The sequence below is a fragment of the Zeugodacus cucurbitae genome, chromosome 2 (assembly GCF_028554725.1).
Source record: "Zeugodacus cucurbitae isolate PBARC_wt_2022May chromosome 2, idZeuCucr1.2, whole genome shotgun sequence".
Lineage (NCBI taxonomy): Eukaryota > Metazoa > Arthropoda > Insecta > Diptera > Tephritidae > Zeugodacus > Zeugodacus cucurbitae.
The window spans coordinates 69,197,804-69,219,911 of NC_071667.1; the positions used below are offsets into that span (position 1 = coordinate 69,197,804).

Consider the following 22,108-nt stretch of genomic DNA (forward strand, 5'->3'; position numbering starts at 1 on the left):
CAAAACAACAGCAGAGTTGCAATCACAATGCTGTACCAAATAAGTACAATTCTGTACTTAATATAGTTCATAAAGAAAAACTCTTGAATATTGATTAAAATATATTCAATTTCAAAAAGAATTTAAATTATTTGTAAGTAATTAGAGCAACCAATATGGCTCAACAAAGAAATAAATAATACTAGTAGCATTTTTGGTTATCGATTATTTTGCGAGTGGGCCAGTGAGTGAGTGCCATCCCAATCGTAATTATTTGACATTTTATTATGTGCGCATACATATTTTGCCAATTGCAATTTTTGTATGAACGCGTGGAATTGTTGCGAGAAAAATTGGATTATTCGTATCTTAATTGCGCGCAAATTAAACCAGAGAACGTGTAATATAGAGAAGGTCCAATTGCGGACCAGCGTGTGAATTGTCAAAATCTAACAAATCACGATGAGCGTGTTTCACCTCAGCCAGCTCGGAAGGAGAAATTTTAACAGTGCCACGTTTACAGAACTGAGCATTAAATGAAAAATATACTCAGACATTAACATCGATTCTCTTGTCGTGTGCTGGGCTTTTGGCTTATATGTTTTCAAATGTATGTATGTACATATATGCTGATATATTTATTTTTGATATATTTATGAATGCATATATAATTTATTACATTTCAATTAAATTTTGCATTTAAAGGCTTGTTTTTAGGCACAATGTACTTATAGACCAAAATATGTAGATATGTTATACATATTTTCAAAATGTACTTATGGACCAAACTATGTACATATGTACATTTGTAATTTTTTATAATATGGTATATGTATGTACTTTTATAAAAATTATTTACATATTATACTCAATATATATGCACTTACGTGCAAATTATATCATTATAACTTATCAGTAAAGAGCACGTGCGCAATATATTTACATACATACATATGTTTGTAAAAAGTGAAGCATACATAAACTTACAAACATATTTGCATGCACATGTAAGCAATTTAGCCATTAGCAAAAAGTCCTGCATATATACATACATATATGTATGCGCACACTTGTATGTCTGTCAACCATCAGAAAAAATCAAAAGCATTGTTCTACAAAAACAACTACCTTTTTAAGCCGCATGACCAGCATCACAAGTTAATATGCCAGTTAATCGACGAAGACAAATTCTATAGTAAATACAACAAAAACACTTTCATTCATCAACGCATGCGCACATTCAACATGGCAAAGTAGCTTCATTCATAAACTCAAATGCCATACACATCTCCCCGCGCATACGCATGTCCACAAACGTCTTTTCGCGACGATGACAAAAATCATAAATTGAATAATTTTCTTCAGTTCTTCCTGAAAGCAAAAGTGACAACACCGCAAAAACCTAGAAACAAAAGTGACAACATAGCATATTTGACGATTTACAATTCAATATTCAATATTTCTTTGATTTTGTAATTTTGCATATTTGTCTGAAAATACAGTACTTGTCCAATAAATTATGAACGAGAGCAAACATTTAATATTTTTAATAATTCCTATTTCACAATATTCGATTGTAGAACTCCATTCGCTTTTATTTCAAAAACTTAAGCAAACATAATAGGCTATAAACTATATAATTTTTTTCCAAAAATATTTATGTTTATATTAATGATTTAAATTAGAACTATGCACATTTTTTCTCTTCGTTCGTATTTATTGGACAAATACTGTATACGTACATATGGACATGTACGAATATTTCAATATGCTGTTGAACATTCACACGCCCATATACATATTTCCATATGCGTTCGAGTTGTTGAATAGGGGTTGATTTTGCACATTACGCGATGCGATGTACGTTTATACAAATGTTTGTATGTTCGCATATTTGCATGCCGTTAATATACATACATATGTACATATACTGGAAATTAAAGACATTTTTATTGTTTTAAGATAAAATATACAATTTTCATTTATTTATAAATATTTTGTTGTTTATTTTATAGTTATATTAAGATTAAAAGATACAATTTTCATCTATTTGCATTTAAATATTTTGTTATATATTTTATGGTTATATTACGATTTAAATTAATATAAAATTAAATTCAAATATATTAAATTAATATAAAATTTATATTTACAAATTACATATTTACATAGAAATAAAAATATTTAAAATAAAAAAAAATTAAAAATGCATTTCTGAATTGCGAAATTTCCCATTGTTAAAATGGAAATTTCTCACACGACTCAATAATTAAATCAAGTCATTTACTTTCACCTGCTTTTTTAAACACAACTTAATCCATCTTGATTAAGATCAACATTTGTGTTTAAAAAAGCTAGGCTCAGATGCATATGTACATATGTGCTAAATAAAAAAAGAAATAGAAGAAAATAGAACAACCTGAAAATAGAAGAGAAAACTGAAAATAGAAGAAAAGAGGCTGAAAATAAAAAAAACCTGTAAATTGAATAAAGATAAAAATAATAATTAAAAAAATGTAATTGTTCTCATTTCGTTAGGTTTACTTACCCGAAAGTAAGATGCTCTTAAAACATAGGGTTAAGGCTTGCAACATTTTAAAGTTTGTTCTGTTTGTCAACGCGCTTCCGATGTCGTTCCTTGTCTAATTCCTCTGTCAATAACCATTTAGAATTTTTATATAAAAGGACAGTCACTAGGTATTCTAACAATTTCATTTTATGGTCAAGGCACTCATCGGTTTCCGAAAACCACTGAGGGAAAACTTTTTCGGTTTTTTCTTTAATTGCGGACAACATTAAACTCCGAACATTCGAATAATGCGCATATTTGTTGAAGAGCCTGACGTACCACATCATTTGAAGTCGACACACTTCGAAGACCCTATCGTCAGGATTGACAAGCCGTAAATCGGTGTCTTCCTTGTAGTTTTTGGCTTTGATAAGAGCCTCCGAATAAAGCGTAAGGTCGCTTTGTGTCTTCGTCATTGCACTTTTACATTTTTCGCAATGGATTTTACACAAAATTTTCTGGTATATACCATAGCCTGTGTAATATCGCTTGATGTGGACGTCTGCTGTGTCATCCTCCTCAACAAAATTTTCGCCAGAAATATTTATCTCAATGGCTAGTTGCTCACATTCCTGTTCGGTTCCCTGTAACTCTAGATGACGATCTTCGGGGCCTATATTCCAATCTAAATTTATGTCGTCATCATCCTGACAATTACCACCCTTATTAACAAACTGGTTCCTCAAAATTTTCATCGAAATTAAACGTCCAACTATATACTGAATCTCACTGGCACTTGGGTGGGTATTTATTCCCTGACTTGCTCGGACTCTATAAAAAAAATTTTCCAACGCATCCTGATTCAATTTACCCAAGAATACAAACTTTAATTCTTCTTGTTTTTGAAATAGCTCTTGACACAATTTAATCATACCACTAATTGTGATACAAAACCCCTTAATACACCTGACTTTAGCACCATTCGGAAGTTTAAGTGATTTCAAATACCTGATGTAATCATATAGGCGTTGGACCTTACTTGAATCATTCTTAGCTAACGGACATTTGAATGGATTTTTGTGATGAAATACTTTCGAGTCTAAATCGTCAAAGAGGTCGTTCATCTTTTTCACAAATAATTGGGTAGGCTTCGCACACTTTAATACATATTCGTCGGAGCCTAACAGATTTTTGCTTAAGGCCAATTCAATCCCTGAAGCGACGGAATTGCTTAAGACCTGGGTGGCACGCTTTACAGACATTTTTTCGAAGACGCTGGGATAAATATGGGGCTCAGTTAATTTTGGACATATTTTGAAATTGACGTTATTTTTATCGATAGAGTATAATGTTTTAATGACATTGAAACTAGCTATTCCATCTGGGGTTGAAATATCAAATTTCATGAGTGTATTACGGACGGACTTAATTAGATGGCAATAGTCATATATGCAGTAAATTTTCGACCCTTCGTGCATTGCATAAGGGTGTTCTTCGCTAATTCCAAGAGAATTATAAATAGAACCATTCGAAGAACCTTGATCACAGACTAGAGCCTTCACGTTGAGGCCAATAGATTTTAGTGCTGCGATATTGTTAATTAAAATAGGTGCCAAAGCTTTGGTAAGAATACCACCTTTAGTAATGTAATAGGAAAACACATATTTCCAATTTGAAGACAGCCCCTTAACCATGAAAAATAAACACTTATTTCCTATTTTCATTTCACGATGGCCTTCTCCTAAATCTACAAACCCATCAATTACATCCCTAACTCTGTTGTAAGTAAGATCGGACTTGATACTTATTTCGTCAAATAAGAGAACGCAGTTACGTTCTAGATCGGACATATTTTTGACAATTTTGTCTAAATTTTTCATAACATTGGCATCTAAACCAGGGACAACATATGAAATTGGGCGCCATCGCAAAAGAGAACTCTTGCTCGGTAAAGCGAAACCTAAATCGTCACGCATGAAATTATAACATTTGTTGGACATATAACTAACATTTTGTGCCAATGTTTTTTCCTTGTCACTGAAGAAAGTGCGCTTGGTGACGATCATCCTCGCGAATGTAACAGCGTCTTCGCTTGAAGATTTATCCGCAACTATTGAATTTAATTTAAGGTCTTCATATTTTTTTTTCAGACTTTGAATAATTTGCTGCAACTCTTCGATTTTTTTATTTAATTTTAGCGTATTAGTCTGATAGTAACGTGCCGACCTAGCAAATCGCTCCCGACTGTCTAAAGCCTCAAAGCCTACTTCATTATTGTGGGGTCCTAGTCCTAACCTATTATCTTCTAAAATAGAAAATTCCTCGAATTCTTTTAATGTCATATCGTCCTCTCCTACATCTACTTTCGTTCGAATATATGTTTTTGTGACGGGCGGGCACACCCAATTAGAGTCAGTACTAGACGAGCTATGATTTAGTATTTGCTCTAACTTTAAACAAGGGAAAGCCCCAGGCAGAAGTTTATACCTAGTGACATATTGGGGGTCAAAATGATTTTGACAGATATGCAAGGCATCAGATGGCGACACATTTAAGTTGCAAGCCTTTGCCCAACTTTGTCGAACATCTTCTCTATTCGGGAACTGGTACAGCACCCTATTCACCTTGGATTTGCAACTGCTAATGCAGCAGCTTCTACGTTGAAGAGGACCAGTCCACAAATGTTTCGGTGGGTCATCATAGCCTATTTAATATTGCAAAACTACGGGTCAGTTATATGTATATACATACATTATATAAAAATAATAATTATATATCCTATATATTATATAAAAACATCTACAAAACTTACATATAAATAATAATAATTGACAATTATTTTCAAGATATGCAAATTTAATAAACACACTAGAGGGTGCTTTCATTTTAAACAACACTGTAGTTAAATATATCTATCGTAATTTCGTACACGCATATCAACAAATTCAATTGCAAATATATGTATCTATCAGATATTCGAAACAAATCCTATTTGACTAAAGTTGAATTATTGTTTTATTTTATATACGATTGAAATGTTTGGTTATTAAGTGAATTTAAAAACTGATATTTTTGCAAAAGGATATTAACGCTTATTAATATGTTATTAAGGGTGATCCATTTCGAGGTTTCCTACTTTTTTAAGAAAAAACACAGAAAATTCAAATTTAATGGGTAATGTTTATTATCAATCGAAATTACATTCATTGTTATTTATTGTTTAATGATTATCCTTTTCAAATGTTGGCTGTGGCTACGTTTCAGATGGTCCATCTGTTGAATCCAAAATCTTCTCTCAATAAATCCATTCATCGTCGCCGATATCACTAGCTTTCATCAGGCATCAAATATTTGGTTATCATGACGCGATAACCGTCGCCACTGTTACGTATTCACCGGAAATATGGACCGATGATTCGACCGGCCCAAAAAAAGTACCTCTACATGGATCACCCGATATATATTATTATTATATATTGAATTTCACTTTTTTATGAAAACCCAAAAGTTTTCGCTATGCGTAAATGTACACTGCTATTTTTATTAACACAACTGTTTAAACTTGCTACCAACCGCTGTTTTAGCCTATAGTAAATAGATACACTCATATGCATATACACACAATTATACATCATACATATCTACACATACCATATATTCACAAAATCATTTATATATTTTTAATATTTTGCCATAAACGTAAAAATCACAAAACGCACAAATTTAAGTTTAATTTTTTCACATATTTGGTAATTTTAAAAATATCTACAAATATTCAAATTCAAATTCAAACATTCAACAACCTTTTTGTGCACGCACACACTTGCTACATTCATAAATAAACAAAAACTTACCAAGGTTCAGGGTGGGCACTGCATTCGCCTTCAACTTTTTCACACCCTGTGCACTTTTCTCAAAGTGCCTAATGCATACAAATGCATTGCGGGTGGGTAAATCCAACGTTGGTGGGATCCGTAAGTTTTCCACCCACTTCCTAAAATCCTCCTCATTTTTGGGGAAAGAAAAGTATCTTTCTGCCGAATCTGTATCACATCCGCGAACGCGACACTTTCTTACGTTTTTTGACATTTTTTTTATAAAAATTTAAATATATTAAAATAGCGAAACGATTAGCACTTGTATTCTTAGCAAAATTCCTTTGGAACTGAATTGCTTTGGAACTAAAATTCCGTTGATAAATCTCTTTTCTACTGTCATTTTGGCGCGATTTCCCCAGTTTCATATTTATTAGAAAATATTTAGAAAAAGCATATAATATACAAGAACTTTTCCAATCAAAAAGCACCTGCATGTATATATATAACAGCTTTGCTCTCTCTTATTCATACATTGGCCTGCTCTTTCTCATTTAACACCGAAACCGCTCAATTCTGCTATTTTCGAGTGCGCTGATGTTAAACCAGTGGTGAAACACGCTAATAATTTTCTGTGGTGAAACACGCTCATCTTGGCGAGTACCCCTGCGAAAAGAGGACCACTTTGACAATCGGCACACCATGAACCTTCTCTATTATTCACGTTCTCTGATTAAACCGAAATAAATGCAGTGGTTGGTGGAAAGTTTGAAATTAAAATATGAATCAAAAGGGAGCGCGAGAACAAAATGATATATCGATAATAAGGAATCTGCCCAAGCGACTGCAACAGAGGCTCGTTGAAGATGTCGGCGATAACTCATTGGTAACAGTTGTTGATACAACAAGGCAAAGTTCTAGCGGTCAACCTTCGACGTCCAAGGGAGGCGCAAAAAATGATGATAATGATAAGATATCTAGGCGTTTTCTGCAAAAGCAGAATACGACAGGTATTGCTAACCAGCAAGGTGGGCCATGAATTTAAAATATTTCTTTAAATAAAATGTAATAGTATAAATTTTGTTTTTATAAAGGAAACGGCGCCATAGATGTTACGAGCATTGATTTTTTCTTGCAAAAAAGTGCGCCCAGTACCAGGACTCTAAACAAAAATAATTTAAGAAAAGAAACTGTGCCCGTTTTGGAAACCAGCGGGAAATCAGTTGAAAGCAAACCAAATAATATAAAATGTGCAACTCCAACTACAAACTCAAATGTCAGCAATAGTTCAATACCAGGAATACTGCGTTTAAACGATACCAAACATGTACAATTAATTGCTGCAGAAAAAAGTAAGAACTGTAATGAAAAAAATGCATGCCGAGATAACGGTAAGAAAACAACGGCGCGCATGCATCAAATAAATGATCAGTACACGAAAGACGATAATATTTTAACCAAATCCCCCGCACGTCAATTGCAACGACAACTGAAACCACCTCCTTGGTTTGATATGCTCACTGGCATACAATATGTTGAACAGCTACCAAAACTTTACGAAAAAGTTACATCGTTCATACAGCAAAATAAAGTAATTGAGGTAAATTGATTGCATAATACAAGCTAACTTTATATTAATTTTTTCTATTTATATATCAGAATTGGCCGGAATTTAATGAAGCTCGTTTGGAGTTACAAAATATATTCACAAATCTGTTGCTGCAACAATTGAAATTATGCTGTGAACAGAAAATCGACACATTTTTTTGGAAGTTGCTGTACTATAATGTGCGCGAATATTTCATATCAAATAGCAAATTAACAGCTGCTGATGGTAAACACAATCGTTTGCTTTTACTTATTGACGATGGTTTAGATTTCTACACTAAACTGCATATGAAACTTAATACAAAATATATAAATACCGATCAGAAACACACAGCAAACAATATCACTATAGAGAAGGAAGCGCCAACACAACGTTCAACGCACAAATTTGAATTCATCGCCAAAGTGGCCGCCCAGAAGTTACTCATTTGTCTGGGTGATCTCTGTCGCTACAAAACTAAGGAACTGCAAACAAATGACTATACCGACGCAGCTAAATATTATCAGCAAGCGCAGACGCTGATACCAACAAATGGCATTCCCTACAATCAATTGGCCATCCTATCCATATATGCGGTAAGTTTTGACGCGTTTTGGAACTAAATTAGCCGTTGGTATTTAATTGTATTTAACATTTTCACTCTCGTAGCGTAAGAAATTCGATGCCGTTTATTTTCATATGCGTAGCTTAATGTCCTCCAATGCCATATATTCAGCGCGTGAAAGCCTCTTAGTTTTGTTCGATGAGATTCGTAAGAAGGTAAATTTCAGTGAAATAAATAAAATTTAAATACAATAAAATTGTTTTACAGTACGAAGAGACTGAATTAAAGACTTCGCCGGTGCATCAAGGTAGCCCACGTAATAATAACAGTAGAAATTCCAAGTCGATGCGTAAAGAAGTTTGGATACACGTAGATGGCGTACGGCGCTTGCATCATTCCGCTGAACCGGACAATAACAAAAGCAAAAGTGTTGCACTAAAAGAGGAGAAGAAGCTGAAAGATTTAACCAGTGAAGAGGTAAGTGAATATTACATATTTTAATAATATTAATATTCATATTATTTTGTTAACAAAAATTCCCTCTTTTAGCTGCTGCGCCGTTTTACATCGCTCTATTTGTATGTTATTGGAAAATTATACACTGGCATAGGGTAACTCAAATGATTTAGTTTTTATTAGTGATTTATATAGTGATTTTATATTTTCCGTTATTATTACAGCATGGAGTCTATTGTCGAACAGCAACGCAAACTATTGGCGGAACTCAATGTTTTATTAAGTCGCAGTCCATTTCCAATGAAACGATCTCGCCTACTCAAGATAGTGGCATTAAATATATTTTCACTCGAGCACAATATGCACAAAGGTAAGTGAATAATAATTTTTTTGAATAATCACACTAATAAAATTAAAATATTAAAAAAATCATTAAAAATAATAAATAAAAAAATAATTAAAAAAAATGAAAATAATAAATAAAAAAATTAAAAAAAAAATAAAAATATGAAATAAAAAAATTATTAAAAAAAAAATTAAAAATATTAAATAAAATAAAATATTAAAATTATTTCAGAATCACGTCGTGAAATCCGCTATTATGCATTTAATTTTTGTAATCAGTTCCTTGGGCTTTTGCTACGCAAGTGCAATCAATTATACAAAACATTCAAGGTGGATATATTGGAACGCGAGATGCTGTGGTAAGTTGCCTTGCGGCTTCACTTTTAATTCATACTTTTAATATAATGATTTTTTCAACACAGTCATGCCGATCTAAATACTTTACTGCAATACATAAACATTTATACGGACTGGTTGTCGCGCAATGTGGACATATGGGAGCCAGTGCGCAGTGAAGAGTTAGTAAACTGCATTATATTTTAAAGCTTATATTAACATATTGCCCCCCTTTTTGCAAACGCAGACATATCATTATTGATTGCTGGACAGAGTGGGCGAGTTTTTATGAATTCCTTCGACGCATGATAGATGAATCGACCATAAATAGAGCACCACGCTACATGTTGGAAGAGGAGTTGTATCTGTTGGGTTTTACACCAATCATGTCCGCCACCAACAACAGTAGTGTGCATAAAAATGTTGTCATGCCATCCTCGAATGATAGCGAACAGTTTTTTCCACGCATTTTAAAAATACACGCTTTTCATGCGCATTACGCGAAAGATGTAGAGAAATTGCTAATGCACAACGACTCATTTACATTGGAAGAGCTGAACGGTGCTATGGAGCAGGCGCTGTGTACGCTGCAAAGCGATGAAGATGATAACAGTGAAAATATCGTAGTAAATGGCGAGAGCGCGGAATTAACGCTCAAAGAGCTTAACTCGACGAAAACCGATTGCATTGAGGATGCGCAAATTTCGCAATTATCGCGTAGAAAAAAGGAATTAGAAGCGCGTTCGAATGTGAAGAAAATGTATAGTGCAAAGTTGGAAGTAAGTTGTATGCAATTAAAGTTTGTTTTAGTTGTTGTTGTTTTAACGATTATGCATTGTTTCACTTGTTAATTAATATTTGTTACATTTACACAGGAGATACTCAAATTTGTCGACACCACGCTCTACATAGAAGTGCGTCCGAAGTATCTTATGCCGGATACAAACTGTTTCATAGATTGTCTTGACGATTTCCAGAAGCTTATTAATGAGTATAAGCGTTACATATTGGTTATACCGCTAACTGGTAGGTTAATGGAAGTAATTAAAATATTTTAGCTTTAATGTTTATAATTTCTTACAGTTGTGAAGGAATTAGATGGACTCGCTAAGGGCGTAAAAGTGGAATCTTATCAAAACTCTTTACAATTCCAACGCATACATCATTACGACGACGTTTCCACGTGCGCCAAACGTTCATTGGACTTCATACGTAGCGCTAAAAATAATGTGAAGTTAGTAACGATTTTTTTTTAAAGGATATTTTTTTTTAATTACAATAATTTACGCCGCAGATGTGCCACTACTAAGGGTTCATTCATCAATGCTTCGTTGTTTGCCTTGTGCGAGGAGGAGAATGTATCGAATGATGATAAAATCCTAGCCACCGCAGTTGCACTCTCGAAAACCATGAGCACTGAGACGAATAAGGGTAAGTAGCGTGAAAAAATAATAATTTCATAATATTATTATAAAATAACTGCTTACAGACGGCAAATACTTTATACAAACCGAATTGGTTATGATCACCACCGATCGTAATTTGCGCGTAAAAGCTTTGGCTCGCAATTTGACTGTCAGCGAGATGGGTGAATTTCTCAAATGGGTCAAGGATTGTCATGCCTAGCAGCACTATGCAGACATTTTCTTTACAATATAAAAGAGTTTATACAAAAAAGTGTGTGCGGTCTCTGTAATGAAAATTTTGCATACATACATATGCATCACAATTTGTGATTCAATTTCTTATATACATACATATATACTTACAATATACAACAAACTTTTAGCACTTACGTAAATATATTGAAAAAAAAAAAACATATATATTTGTACAACTAACGGTGCTAATATATACATAGCCATACTTCAAGATTTATTTGTACACATACTAGGTAACTACTATGCATTCTCTATTATTTTTTTTTTTTTGGTAAACTTATGGGTTGTACCAACAATTTGTTAAGCGTACAATCGGGGTTTAGGTGAACTTTTATACAACTTTTCCGTGTGAAATTTTCTTACTTCCAATAAATGTGATTTTGCTATCAGAAAAATAGTTTTTTTTTTCGTGAACTTTGTGGGTAACTAAAACTAGATTTATCCAATTTTATTTATTTTATCCAATTTATTTTTCCTTTTGAGAGCATCTAACAACAAAATCAAATAATTGGTCTAGTAAAAAAATAAAATATTTATCCATTAAAGGGCTTATAAAGGGTTTATCGAAAGGGGCGCTACAAAAGTAGACCGAAAAGGACGGCAAACGACGCCATATTTTTACCGCTCTGAAATTTTTAAAATTTACTACCGAAATTCGCAGACAGTGGACTCAACTTTAAGAGCGCTACGTCCAATTTATGGCCGTCATAATCGTCCTGTCAGATCAACAATTGAGCGTCTGACACCAGAATCGCGTCACCAGAATCGTCGTATGTCGTGAATTGGTCAACATCGATCGAAAAATCATATTCAGCGATTAAGCTTATTTCTGGCTGAATGGCTTCGTCAATAAGCAAAATATGCGTTATTTTGTTAGGCAGCATTCCACACGTACTCCATGAGTCAACATTGCATCCCGAAAAAATTACAGTTTGATATATAATTTATTATAAGCTTACCTGCAAGCAGCTTTTTGTTAGCCGTTACATCTTTTTTTTCTTTTTTTCATTAAATAAAACACATAATTTTTGTTTTATAATATTTTTTTTTGTATTTGTATTGTATATTTGCTTATTTATTCCTCTTTTATGCATTGCTTTATGCTATAATATTATTTGCTTTGCTTTATAAATTAGATGCTAAAATTTGAAACCATTTTTAATATAAACTTAAAAACGAAAATAAATTATAAATAGCAATAAATTATTGTTTGTCAAATTTTAAAACTTATACATACATATGCTATATAAATATTAGCAGCAACTGGTTGTTTACAATTATTTGCTTTAATTTGCAATAATTATTGTTAAAATTTAAATATAATATTTTTCTGCGTAAATATAGCCAAAATTAAGTAATTAATTAAACTTATTACTATTTTTAATACAGCAATATTAATTATTATTTTTCATGTTAATTTTAAACGAAGAGAAAAGGCAATCGTTTCAGCGTTTAGGAATTGAAAGTATCTGTTTCTGTAATTTTTAATTATTTTTTTATAATTTATATTTTTTTTTGTAATTGTTGTTATTTTTTTGTATTTGTAATTATATTTTTTTATAATTTTATAATTTTATAATTTTTTGTTTTTGTTTTTCTTATGCTATAGAATAAATATACAGTATAAATATGTGTTCTCAGTTAGATGTTCGGCCAGCGTTAAATGACCAGTTATGTATCGGTATGCTTGTCATAATACATATACTTGATTATTACTTAACATTTAGGCTGGCGGCTGTGTACTTCAAAAATCGAAGCATAAGTTTTGCATAGAAAGTTAGTTTGTGTTTGAAATACTTGTTTTTGTGTAGGTTTCTGCAGTTAATTCCATTAAATTTATTTTTTCTTGCAAATTCCAAGCGCGTCAATATGTTTATCAATATATATATGTATATCTATATATGTATGTGTGTGTGTGCTTAAAGTGCATATTATGCTAAACGCCTAAAAGTATGCCTTGCTGATTTTTGTTTTATTTGTATTTTTGCTTGATGTCTGTGCGGTGCGATTCTCAAATATATGGCTCTGTAAAGTGCTATCCAATACCTGTATTTAAATGCATTCAATATGCAATATGCAATATGTATATGTATATGTAAGTATATATTAATTTGTTTAAATGTATGTAAATGCATATGTCGCTGTAATACTACAGAATTTCGTTTCGTTTTTGTTGTTGCATTGTAAATATGCAATTTCTCATTAATGAATATCTTCGCGCGCTGAAGCATATGCATTTTAGCTTTATAACTGTATATGAGCAAACGGTTAACTGTGTATGTGTGTGTGTGTGTGTGGGTGTATTTAAAACATATAATTTAATAAATATTTCGAAAATTGGCAACAAGCGTTTTCCAGCCAGTCTCCGCTTTGCGCCGCGTCGCGTCTCGTTGACTGTGCAATTCCTTCAAGCCTCACGGGGTATACAAAAAATACGTTGAACGTTCGTTAATTGTTTTCGAAATTGCTTTTCGTTCGTTTCCTATAAGTGTACTACCGTTATCAAACGCACGCTTAGAGCGCCGTCTCCAAAGCCGGCATATGCGCAACAGCCGCAGTTGCTGCCGGTGTCAGCGTTGCACCCGAAGTTGGCGTTGGCGCTGCGAAATGACGACTGACTTCGAAATTCGACGCTGTCCTCAAGGGACTGCCATTAGCGGCGCTCAGCTGCTGTGCAGCGTAGTATTTGTTGTTCGTTAAGGCCGCACCAGCAGCCACTGTCGCTATAGGCGCAACCGCTATAGCTGTTGCTGACGTCGTGTTGTTGCTTCTGCCGAAAGTCGGTTTCATTTCACCGCGCATGAAGTTATTTTCCTCGGTTTGTAGAAAGAAGTTGCGTTTCAAGTCGTACGCGCGACTGTTAATGCTGTCGGACGCATTTGTCATTGCGTTCGGCGTCGTCGCTGGCTCGTGTTCATTACTGGCGTTTGAGCTGTTCGTGCTCGACGCCGTGCTGGAATGATCCTCCTCGCTGTTGACCTCCGGTATGGTGGTGGACATGATATTCGTGCGCTGCACCGTATTTGCTATACCGCCAGCGTTGCCACCCTTCAGTTTGGGCGCAAAACTTTTGGATGGTGAGCCGAATTGTCCTTGCCGCAGCATGCGTCGATTGGCGAAGGTTTTGGGTGAGCCGCTTAGGTCCAGCAGCTTCATGCTGCTGTTCAACGCTTGTGTACCGCTGATGGCGCCCGTTTTATTGGCTGGCGTTGTTTCTGTGGCGCCTGCATTAGCCGGACTCGTTTTCTTCAATAACTCCACTGCAGAGAGTTTCCGCTGCACGGGACTCGTTTTGGCCGATTTCGCTAGCAAAAGCTTTTTGAAGTCCAACAAACTGGTCTTGCTGTGGCCGATGCGATCCGAGCAAGTGTTGTAGCGCTCCGGCGAATTGTCATCCGCCCAATTCGGATTGCGGCTGAGCGGTTGGCGACAGGGAGAATTATTCAACGAGGCCTGTGCCGCGGCATCATCAGCGCGCGATGGCGTAGATGTTTGAAAACCGTTACGATTGCGCGGCACAATCGGCGATAGATTACTAGCGCCGTTCAAACCGTTCGCACCATTTTGCGCGGCGGCCGCTGCTGCGCGTGCCACACGTTCGGAACGTTTTATGGGCGTGGCATAGAGATCGTCGCGGCAGGTGACATTGCTCGGCGGCGGCTTTTGCTGCTTACGATTCTGTAGCGTCCAGTAGATGGGTGTGTTGCGCTGGAAGGGCGTCGCCGCCTCCATCGTTGATTGTGTTTCCGTATCAACTGGCGGTTGTGGCAGTGGTTGTTGTTGATCTCTCGTTCTATAGAAACGTTGATAACCTGCGAAGAAAATGGAAAAAATATTCAGCGATTAAATAAAAACATATAAAATGGTCATGTGGTATGAATGGTGTAGGGAATATAAAGAGAGCTTAGCCAGTAACCCAGGTTTAAACTAATTTATATTGGAAATATTAGTAATTATAATTTTAACAATTCAATTATACCGTTTTAGTAAAATAATTGGTAGTAACGCATACTGAAATTAACTATAATAAGTGGAAATAAGTAAAATGCAAAATAAAAATTGAAAATGGGAAATGTACTTACCTGAGAACTAAAGAAATGTATGTTATACTTCGCCCGATTGAATGTGCTTAAAATAGTGCGGAGTGATGGAGTGTTCTTAACTTATCCAGGTGTTTTATTTTATTATTTACATTATGGATTTTTATGAAATGTAGTGATATTTATAGCTGGTTTGTACCGAAGTTTCTAATGTAAAGAGTTACTAAACTTTGACCTGAATTTCCCGAGATATACATAAAAAACATTTTCTTCTTAATGGATATGCTTTACCACAAATTTGTTTTTATATTGCCAAGGTTACAGTGCAATACGGCAAGGCAAGGTTATGGAGCAAGATGAATTTATAGTAACCACTGGAATCGATAATTTTTTTAATAAATGTTTGAATAATTATAAGCCCAAAGAAAGGTAGAAGCTCGGAAAATCCTAACTAACTTAACTAGTCTAAGAACTTTGTATTAAGGGAGGGGTCTGGGTTTCAGCGCAAAAAAAAAACACTTTTTCTGTGATTTTTTATCTCAAATATCGATTAAGCAATTTTATTCAAACCTTCTATACATTATTGAGCATATACAAGTGCAGAGTTCTTCCGTTGCTCGAATGGAACAAGCTTTTCGACTTTTCAAAACATGTTTCATGATTGGCTTTCCTAAGAAGATCGAGTATCGAGTACTTGTGACGATCGGAGTTTTGATGTTAACAGTTCTAAAGGTTCTAAAAACGATTTTGGCATAAAAATAAATACATCGGAACTAAGAGAGTGAAGATGATTCACGACTGCGTCCTCAGTACGAGAACTACATTTAACCAATGAAAGTAGTATAAAATCTAATCATTTTATCACCTGCGAGGACATAGTTCTCTAAAATCTCTCTTCAAAACAACTTAGTTATTAGAGATTTCTCATTAAAATTGCATTAATTATTTTTTGCCTACTACAATAACAACAACAGAGCTATATCGGAAGACCTGTGGACACATAAGAAAGTAAATTTTCTTCGATATATCTATTCATCGCCACGAATTTGGCAAAATATATATTCTTAAAAAAGTTTGGAAATATCTTGGACGAAGAGGGGTGATAATGCAGAAGTTACTCAAAACTGCGTGAGTAGGGAATTTATTAAGCTATACTTTGAATCTTATGGATATGTACAATGTTAACGGTAAATTTTGAACCCATGCTCATGTAATGTGGCTTGTGAAAAATATAAATGTTTCCAGAACCAACATTTTGATGTAAAAAATAATCCAATAATAAAATGGAGGCATGTGTAAATTATACCAATTCCATGTATGCCATAGATGAACCACACACATAAATAAGATAAAAATGTACACCCAATAATAAGTATGATGTAATGATTTTTGTGCATTTTTTATTGAAAACATTGGCAAGTGAAACAGCTTAAATCGATTTGAACAAACATTTAAAAGATATACTTACGTATGTTAACCATTTGCTTAATAAAAAATAATAATATTTTTTTCAGTATTAAAAGCGCTTAGCGGTGGCTTGAGTTGGCTTGTCCACTTAGACTTTGAGCTTAAAACTACTGAACAAAGAATACTTACACACACGTACATTAATTTAAATATACAACAATAGGCATATTTTATATAACACAACAAAAACACAAAATATGATAATTAATACAATAATTGCTAAGCGGGATGGACACTAATTTTTCAAGCTACCAAAATGCGAGTTAAACCAAATTTCAATGGCGGCAAATGGGGAAATTAGTAAAACAAAATAGCATGTGTGGCAAGTTAAAATAGCAAAAAAACCAACTACTACTACACATATGTACACGGGGATGCATAAATGGAGTAATAGAAGTCTTTTGCACGATTTATTTGATATGGAATTCAATTTCGTTTTATTTTTAGTTAAGTGTGAATTGTTTAGAAAAATCAGCACTGGAAAAATTAGTGCCCATTAATAACCTCTCTTAAATTTAAATTTTAGTCTTCGTTATATTAAACAGTTTCATTCAAAAACAAAATATATAATGTTCGGCATTGTAGTTGTACAATGCTCAATTCTCATAAGAAATATTTAGTGCAAAAAACTTTAATTAACATTTATAAAAATAATTTAGTACTTAATATTAATATTAAATAATTTTGATGCGATTATGTAATAAAATTAATTTTTTTTTGTTAATTTTTGATGCAGTTATTACAATAATCGAAAATACTTTTAAATTATTAATTAATTTATTTTTTTAATTTTGGTTGTATTAATAATAAAAATTTATTAAATTAATAATAATATTAAATATATTAGTTACACGTTGCAGTTATTTATTAACACATACACTTATGTACATATATATGTATATTATATAATATAGAATGCAAGTAACATGAAACAAACAGTGCATATTAATATCTAGGGTTACAATTGCGATCAATAAAATAGTATAATTTAATGTATTTTCAAATAAATTAAAAAACACACATTAAGGTGGGACACGGTAGAATTTCAGTGTTAAAAAAACTTTTTTAAAATATATTTTAAATTTAAATTTTATTTAAAAAAATTAATTGTTTATAAGAGTTAAAAAAAAATAATAACTTAAAGTGCAATGAGTGCTTGGTGTAAAGGTTAACGAAATTTACACAGACATTTAAACATAATTCTATAATAATGTGGTTTTTATATACAAATGCATGTTAGTATATATGCACCTGCTTTCCAGTCTTTCGTCCAAGTTAGGGAAATAGGTTATATTTCTAAAAGGTTTCCTTATATGCATGGAAATATAAATTCCATAAAAAAACTGTGCTCAAGTACTTTTTCGAAGTATTTTTTTTTGAATTATGTGGGAAGTTAAAAAAATTTTAACTAAAGTTAACAAACACTCTGGTAAAATAATGAAAGTTTTGAGGCCCAACGCTCAGACTATAATGATTATAATATTCAATCAATGCTGTATTTATTAGTTATTATTTTTTGTTATGAAAAGTGAATGACAGAATAAAAGTCGATAAACTTTAGTACTTGGAAATATCTTAAAGTGCTTCGTTCTCAATCTACTTGGTATAAAGCTTAGTTCCAAAAAACTTTTGTAATACAACATTAAGTTCCGTATTGGTTTTATAAGATATATGACTTAACTGTCTGTTGAGCTTTTGATTTTGAAAATCCTCTGCAGTTATCAAAGAGGTACCCAAAATAGTTGCGCGGGGATAAATTTATAATAATGGAGAAATTCGGTGATTTTATGGAATGCAAGCACTTTTCGGAGTTTTCATAAGATAAATTAATAAATTGTTATTTCAAATGTGCAATTAAGTGGGTTTATAAGAATCCTTTGCATTCCATATAAAATATTTGTAATATTTGACTTAGTTAAGGGGCTGTCTAGCCTATAAGTATACATATTTGTTTAAAATTTAGCCTATAATAGCCTTTTCACACAGAAGTTAATCGATCAATTAACCGGCCTTTGCTCGATTAAAGAATTTATTTAGATCGATTTATCACACAAATGAAACTGTAATTTTTAATCGCATACAAATCGAGTTACAACTGGAATGCAACACTACAGGTAGCTGTCCACGCTGGAAATTTGGTTGTGGTTATTGATAAATGGCTTTTAAAATGTTAAATGTATGGTGGAGCTGGTCTTTTTATTTTTATTTGTAATATCGTGTTCAATAGATTGAAGTTGCTAGTTTAGAACCGACGATTTAAAATAATTATATTTTTTGCCAGTTTACGATTAAGAATGGGATTCTTTAGGGAAATGTGAACCGATATTATTAAACCCCAATGGGAAATTTATACTTTTCTATAAAAATTTGCCCACCAAACTTCTTGATTTTAAAACCCACGGATGACCAAGTCGTTTAAAATTGAGTGAGAAACCCTCTTCAATAGCTAAGTACACTTCATTTAATATACCACTCACATAATTGAGCTCCCCTCACCAACTCTCAATAATCAACTGCATTCGCGCAATTTAGCCAAATCGCTGACAATTTGGTTAAATGCGCGCAATTAACTGAATCAATATGTGCAAAGCAGTTGGCGGTGATATACCGTTAAAAGCCTCTAACGAATAATTAACGTCTAGTTGCCATTTACGGCAACGTAACGAAATTAAAGCCAATTCGAAATGTAAATAGCAAACGCATTTACAAATAACAGTATTAAGTGGCATGCAACCATAATGAATGGCATGGTGGCGAGCTCAATTCAATGGCTGCAGCTATACTTAGATTAATTAACTTGTTGCATAAGTAAATAAAATACGGTTTCAGCACAATGGGTGGCACAAATTAAGTAACTGTATATGTACGAGTATTGCATGTTTGCTTACTGCTGACTTTGTTGCTAGCATTTATGTACACTACTCTACCAATTTCTTTTATTTTTATTTTTATTTTTATTTTTATTTGTTTGGCAGTTAAGGTTATTGTGACAGCACACAATAAATAGACACGAACGAGGCTGCTGCTCATAATTCCGAAATCCTTGTGCTAAGTGCAAACACTGGTATATAAATGCTATAAGTACAGCAATAACAATCAAAGGTGCCAGTGTAGGTGCTTAACTTCCGCTGCAATGTTTACTCGTTGCAAAAAGATCAATGACAGCATTTTGCTTTTAAAACTCAAGCCTATTATACATACATATATGTATTTACTCTCATATGTATGTTTGTATGTATGTATGCGCATATAAAGGCAAACAAATTAATCACCTACTCTGCCGCATCCAACAGTTGCCAATGAAGTAGGCATGCAATCGCATCCACTTACTCCAACAGGCTGCCTGCCTCGGCTGCTACACAGCGTTTATGTTGCCTTTACTCCTAGTTGTGTGCTTGTTGTTGTGCTGACTGATGAATTTCTCATAACCACAACCGCATAACCTTTTCATCATTTTCAAAATAAACTGTCATTGCACGGATGTGTAGGTGTGTATGTTCGTAAGCTTTGCGCGAGAAACTTTTTGCTGTTTTAGTGTTAAGAAAACACTTTTAGTCTTGCTTACCTTACACACCAACACACACCCATATATTAAACTGTGTTTATGTGCAGACACTCTTTTACAGATAGTGATATTAAGTATAAAATATAAACACGAAGGCTTCATAAAATGCTTTGGCGAGTTAGTAAGAGCACAGCTGGCATAGGGAGCATAATATGTGGAAGTATATATGTATAAGCTCATGCTGGCTTGAGATAATAATAAAGAAGACCACTTAACAGCACCGACTTCACTAGTCAATTGACTGTCTGGGTACCAGGATATACATACTCATACAATGGGAAGTGTTATGATCGCACACAGAATAAATATGATAGTAGGGAGCGCAAGCTTTTGATTAACGATATATTTGCTAAGGAGTTAAGAATCTCGTATAAAAAGATTGCAAAAGCAAGCATGGCAGAATAAATAAATAAATATTAGAACAAACAAAATTTTAAATTTTTAAAATATTTTTTTTTTTTATAAAATATTCAATTAAATTCTAAAAGCTCTGAATAAGATTTTAGCAAAGATTTGAGGATGTTAGATAATTAAATTATTTTACTATAGCATACCTTTTAATGCTTATATAGAATCACTATTAAAAGCGCCAAAATGTAGGCAACAAATAAAGTATGTCTTACTTGTATTTAGCAAAAATATACTTGACATAAAACTGAGCCAAAATAGGATCATTTCGTAAAAAAAACTTTGTCTTTACTGACATTTAATTTGTGTTAAACTGAATTGGCCTTTCGTTTAGGTTATGAAATAATTATTTTAAAACGCCATAATGTAGGCAACAATTTTTAATAAATGTTTGGCTTAAGAAATAAAAAACATATTATTATAATCTATGGCTTACTAAAAATTCTTTTTATTTTATTATAGAAAAAGACATTTAAAATATCATTAGCAACAACGACGAGTGCTACAGGGGTATCATAAACTATTTTGAGCAACCAGAATTTTAAGAGAGGGAGAATCCTTGGTTACAAAAGAATGGCGTGACATCCCACCTTGTTCATGACATTCATAATGATGCAAGTCAAATTAGATAATCGTATAGACTAGGCTATGTGTTTTAGTTATCGTAGAGACACAACTGGGAACCAGTACTAGAAGCTAACAACAAGGTATTTAAAAAATAAAGTTACGAGGGTGGGCCATGAAGACATTCAACATACTTCAATATTAGTTGAAATGTATGTTCTTGCGTATAAGATAACCTGATATTAAAAGAGACTCACATAAAAACCCAGAACGTTTTTACCATTTATCCAATATGTTTCTTGAAATCAGTAGAGTTTCTTGTTCTCCACATATGCTTCGTGTATTTCTGTTATCTTATCGAGAAGACTCAATATCTTTCCAATAATGAAATTTACCTCCATACTTTCCCAAGAATTTTTCTACGTGTAGAAATGTCTTTCATAAGCTTCTTAAAGAAAACGACACCACATTGTAATGCTCATGCTAAGAGCACACTTAAGTCTGGTGTTAATTGAAAAAAAAGCAAAGAAATAAATAAAAAAACAACGAAGCAATCATGTAAAATGAAATAATCGAGATAGGCGAATTACAAAAGAGCTCACACTTATAACGGGTGATTTTTTTGAGGTTAGGATTTTCATGCATTAGTATTTGACAGATCACGTGGGATTTCAGACATGGTGTCAAAGAGAAAGATGCTCAGTATGCTTTGACATTTCATCATGAATAGACTTACTAACGAGCAACGCTTGCAAATCATTGAATTTTATTACCAAAATCAGTGTTCGGTTCGAAATGTTTTTATCGACA

General features: G+C 33.3%; 2 protein-coding genes across 2 annotated transcripts in view; one reads left to right on the forward strand and one right to left on the reverse strand.

Moving 5' to 3' along the window:
• Positions 1-219: 219 nt before the first annotated feature.
• LOC105211883 (telomerase-binding protein EST1A) lies at positions 220-11,646 on the forward strand. Its single transcript, XM_054235933.1, has 15 exons — positions 220-362; positions 7,036-7,331; positions 7,398-7,903; positions 7,963-8,487; positions 8,561-8,671; positions 8,724-8,933; positions 9,006-9,067; positions 9,137-9,282; positions 9,490-9,616; positions 9,680-9,775; positions 9,841-10,372; positions 10,469-10,619; positions 10,677-10,827; positions 10,888-11,024; positions 11,083-11,646. Exons 2-15 carry the CDS (start codon positions 7,085-7,087, stop codon positions 11,217-11,219), a joined length of 3,138 nt encoding a protein of 1,045 aa, XP_054091908.1. The 5' UTR covers positions 220-362; positions 7,036-7,084; the 3' UTR covers positions 11,220-11,646.
• Positions 11,647-12,510: 864 nt separating this feature from the next.
• Positions 12,511-22,108, reverse strand: part of LOC105211886 (uncharacterized) — a 112,740-nt gene continuing 103,142 nt past the window's right edge. Inside the window, exon 6 of the mRNA XM_011183560.3 lies at positions 12,511-15,066. Within this exon, the coding sequence (XP_011181862.2) occupies positions 13,769-15,066 (1,298 nt within the window). The 3' untranslated portion in view covers positions 12,511-13,768. The remainder of the gene's footprint in view (positions 15,067-22,108) is intronic.